Source organism: Gavialis gangeticus, unplaced genomic scaffold (assembly GCF_001723915.1).
Source record: "Gavialis gangeticus isolate Ggan-Ray unplaced genomic scaffold, GavGan_comp1, whole genome shotgun sequence".
Lineage (NCBI taxonomy): Eukaryota > Metazoa > Chordata > Crocodylia > Gavialidae > Gavialis > Gavialis gangeticus.
The window spans coordinates 92608178-92612941 of NW_017729025.1; the positions used below are offsets into that span (position 1 = coordinate 92608178).

General features: G+C 39.1%; 1 protein-coding gene across 1 annotated transcript in view; it reads left to right on the forward strand.

Moving 5' to 3' along the window:
- The window catches only part of DCAF5 (DDB1 and CUL4 associated factor 5), a 132927-nt gene that overhangs the window by 91708 nt on the left and 36455 nt on the right, over positions 1-4764 (forward strand). Inside the window, exon 7 of the mRNA XM_019519167.1 lies at positions 2602-2668. Coding sequence (XP_019374712.1) covers positions 2602-2668 — 67 coding nt within the window. The remainder of the gene's footprint in view (positions 1-2601; positions 2669-4764) is intronic.

Sequence of the window (4764 nt, forward strand, 5' to 3'; positions counted from 1 at the left end):
AATTTTCCCTATATCGGTGCCAATCCCATATGGGACTGATGTACCGGTGCACCTTTAACGACTACTAATAAAATAGAGTGAGTTGAAATTAGAAACAAAATTCATTAAGCAAACTTTATGTTATTTAATCTTGAGAAATTACTTTTCTTCACTTTAATAAATAGTTAAGGAAATTGTCCAGACAGAAGCTTTATAACTGGAAACGATATATTGTCATATGGGGTAGGGACAAACATTACACAGACCAGTTTAAGTGATCAGAAACGGGTTTAAACCTGGAACAGAACATAAGTTCAGTGCACATGAACCAGTTTCAAACTGGCCACATATGGCAGCATCACACTGAAGGCTCATGTTCATCTTGTGGTCAACCATGACCCCCAAGTCCCTTTCATCTGTAGAGCTAACCAGCGTAGCACTACCAAGCCTATATGCATGGTGCAGGTTGTTCCTCCCATGTTTGTTATGATCTGTTCAAGTCTTAATTCAAATGAGCAGTATTCAAGAAGGTTTGCTCCTAAGCCAGAGTCTTTTATAAGGCTGCAGCCTGATGCATCATGAAGTTCCCAGGTGGGTTGTATGGGTGTGGTTTTTCTATTTAATATATAATTAATACATAATTACTAAAACTAATACCTTTTGATGTATTCTTTTTGTAGTACCTATGACCTTCAGAGCAAAAGGTGAGATGCTAAACAGTTTTGGAAGAGAGCCCAAGTTAGGGCATAACTGTTTGGAGCTTTTTTCGGTTCTGTGGGAGAAATGCTGTTAAAATGTTAAGCCATTCTTTAAGGCATTTTGAGGATCTTTTTCCCCCCCCTTTTTTTTTTTGTTTCAAACAAGGGCAATCTTACACCCTATAGCAAGTTCCAATTCCAGATTCTGTGGTGGCAATGACTTGTATAATTTAAAGAACAGCAAAACAGTTCATGTATCCTTTGCTTATACAACAAATACTGTATGTAGAACTGCTTTGTTTTTGGATTTTGGGAGGCTGCCTGCATGAACCCTGATTTGTGTAGATCTGGCAAAGCAGCTCTGCCTGTTGTGGGTTAAACATTTATAAGCTGTCAAATGAGAGGGAAGCACTTATATTTCTGGCACTAGTAGGTCATTTTGGCAGTGGTAAGCTGCCTGAGTGCCTCAGTGTGTTAGCTTGTAGAAATTACTCTCTTTGGAGGGCTTGGCAACAAACGGAAGGGTCTCAGCAGTACAGAGCCAGTGCATACATGTTTTGTTAACTGGTATTGAAGCAATGCAGGCAGCAAACAGGCAGAATTGAATTGATAGGTGCTTACTCATACCCATATAGCCTTAAAAAAATGATATAGCAAGAAGAAAAGAATGGTTGGCTTGAGGGTATTGGTTAGGAAATTCCAGAAATCTGGTGTTGCGTTGCTGCCCCTGTGTACACAGCCTGTAAAAGAAAAGTAATAAATGTTGTTAACGGTTAGGAGGATATGTGCTCCTTCCCTTCTCCCCCTGTACTAGTCGGGCTTTTATTTTTGTTTCTCAAGCCTTTCTGAAGATCTCAGGAACTGTCCCTTCACAGTCCATTATCACTCTGTTGCATGAGTTTATGCATCCCTGGAGAATGTAGACCAGAAACTGGTAAAATGTGAGCCAGACAAGTAGAATTTATCTTTTTTGGGGTCAGGAAAAGTGCAGGCTTACTCCCATTTCTTTGCTCTTTACCCCTTTACCCTAAAGGGGGGGGGAGTGATGTTTTTGGGGGGAAGCTAGGGTGATCAGGTTTACACTGACGTGAATGAATACCTAAGTCAGCGGACCTCAGCAATGTGAGCTTAACCTCTGCATAGCGAGATCAGAATCTGCACTTGTTTGTGTCCTCTTGTCCATACTTGAGGTTGAAAGAGAGGATTTAAAGATCGTGTTGTAGGAGAAGGGATGCTTGGCAGAAGTTATAAGGGGTAATTTGTGTTTTGTCACAACTGCAAGAAGGGAGCTGTTCTTCCTTTTCAGTATCCCCTTGTCATCTTTATGCTGTGCATTTTTAGTTTACAAAGTAAAGACTGCTTAAAGCAATCTGAAATACATTTTTGTACATGTAAGGAGCTTGTATACCCTTATAGGCAGCTGAGAAGAGGGGCCTTTTAATAATTTCCCCAGCAAAATTATGAACCAGAAAGGGTATTGTGTTAAATGTATTTGCTGCAGGCCCTGAAATTCAGGAGGAGACACCAGAATTTGATAGCTTTTCCTCTAGAAAATAATTAAATGATTCTTAGCAACAATGATTGACTTGTGATTACCAGGGGTGCAGGTGGGGCCTGTGGCATCTAAAGCAGTGTTCCTTGGAAAGCCAGGAAGGGAGAAGAGGCGTAACATCTTTGGGGGTTAGGAAACAGAGACTGACATGTCTAGCAGACTAATCCTAAAACATGGATGGCAGACGTTGGCTTTTAACTCCTGTTGTCTTCCATCCTCAGTCCTAATATTCCTACCCGAAGAGGCAGCCAGCTCAGACCTGGAAATAAGTAAACTGAAAGGACTTAAAGGAGTGGAATAATCTCAGTCTTTAGGAAAAAGAACGTAAACAATGCCACATTGTAATTTGCTTCTTTTTTTTTTTCTTCTCAGTACATCCTCTCGGGCTCAGATGACTTCAACTTGTATATGTGGCGAATTCCTCCAGATCCAGAAGCAGGTGAGTGTGTGAGTGGGGGGGGGAGCTACGGGTTAAAAAAAAAAAAAAAAAAAAGTGCCTCAAGATACCACACACAGTCATAACTATATTATGAATTTGTGGAATATGACCTAGTAATCAGACTTCTGGCCTTAAAACTTCTTTAGCCAATCCCTCCCATGTGTTGACTTGGGCATGCCAACTAGAACATGCCTGTAGAAAAGTACTGAATCTTAATTTAAAGACTTCAAATACTAGAATATCTAAACTGTTCCAGTGATTGATTACCCTCCCTCACTCTTTAAAATATGTTTCTTATTTGCATTGCATACAGTGGAGAATGATCTTTCATGATCTCTTGTATTATATAGTGAAGCAATTGATAACTAATGTTTATAAGTACAAGGGTTTATTTTTATTTCATATCTACATGTAGAGGATTGGCTTAGTGAGTTGTGGAAGTTAACAGCTGTTGCATGAATAGCTTTCTAAAAAGGCTTTACAAACTGGAGAAAATATGGTCTTTAATTTTTGGTTGGTTATTAAATGTGACTGTACATTGATTGCAGTATGGAACTTATGAATGATGGCAACATCCATATCTTGATACTTCTTTCTGTACCTCAGGATTATATGCACATGTTCTCTCTTCTTCATTTTTTATGATTTCCTTTTTCTTTTTTTCTTTTCCTGACTTTCCCTATGAAAGGGCAGTCTTGAACGTGGGACAGAGCAAATGAAAATCTGTGTTTATAAATGATAAGTACAGTTGGCAAAAACCATCATAAAGTGTTGTTGTCAACTTTTTGTTCTAACAGTTCTTACTGTTACTAGAGAATGAGTGTCAGTATGCTTACAACACTTTGGTTACAAAAGTAATTGCTTAATGTTAAATGCTGTAAGGATCGGAAGCTTACAGCATAAGAACATGCAATTTTTAGTCTGTCATAACTTGGGCATTTTTTTTCTTTTAACAGTTTAGCAGAGCTCATGGCCTGGCTGGTAAATGATGCTTACCTCAAATATACATCATACTATTTGCAGACCATATGCTGTTCCCTCAAGGAGTCCTATGTAACAGTCTTAAATGCTAATATGTTTTTGAATCCCAGGTCATTTTTTGCGTTACCAGTTAAATATTTCCAGAATTTGACCTGAGAATAACTTTTCAAGACTTTCATTACTAGCAATAAACTTGAGGCCTTTTATGCAACTTACAGATCCATGAATATAGGTATTGGTTATGTCTCTTCCCTTGCCTCACTTCCCCTGCAGGAATGAAGGGGACCTGACCTGAAGCATATGCTCTTCTTTGATGTAGTGAGAAGTACCAAGCAGTTATTCTAACTCCAGTAGATGGGGTTGGACCACAAAAATTAGTGTGTGCGTGTGTGAGAGACAGTTAAAAAGAAAAAAAAAGTCAACTCCTACAGGAATTTTAAGATCTTTTTCTCCCCGTTCTATCTAATCTATTATAATAAATCTTTTTACACACAGTTTCTGGCTTCTACCATGTGAGTGTAGTAAAAGTGTGTGTGTCCATGATCCAAAATTGTCCAAGAGGTAAAATGCTGTTCTCCTTAGTCATATTTTAGACGGAGGTAAGACCACAGACTGACTGACTGTGCCCTCTCCACCTTACCTGGGAAGATAGTGTCATATGTACCTAAATTATAGCTCCCCTATATTAGGTTGGTGACTTTTGTAAATGGCATCTTCTGGAAATCGTGAAATTTCTACAGAAAGTTACAAGCTGTAAGGAGAACTTCACTTACTACTGAAATGTATCCACTTCCAGAGGGAACAACAGCTGAAAACATTACTAGCCACCCAAGAAGGGCAGTAATGAATAAGTATTACAATTCTCTTCTGAAAGGCATTTGACATGTGGCGGGGGCAGTTACCTATGCTGCATTGTGTCAGGACACCAGAACACACTCAGCTGTTTTTGCAAATAATTGTGATTTAGAGAGAACTTCCCAGCAGACAGTAGGGTCATCCCAAACTCCACAGGAAAATCTCCAGTTACTTGTTCAGCCGCACGCTGACATGTTTCAAAACAACTGGGTTTTCAGTGCTTACCTTAAGGGGTCTGTTCTATTCTAGAAATAATTCTC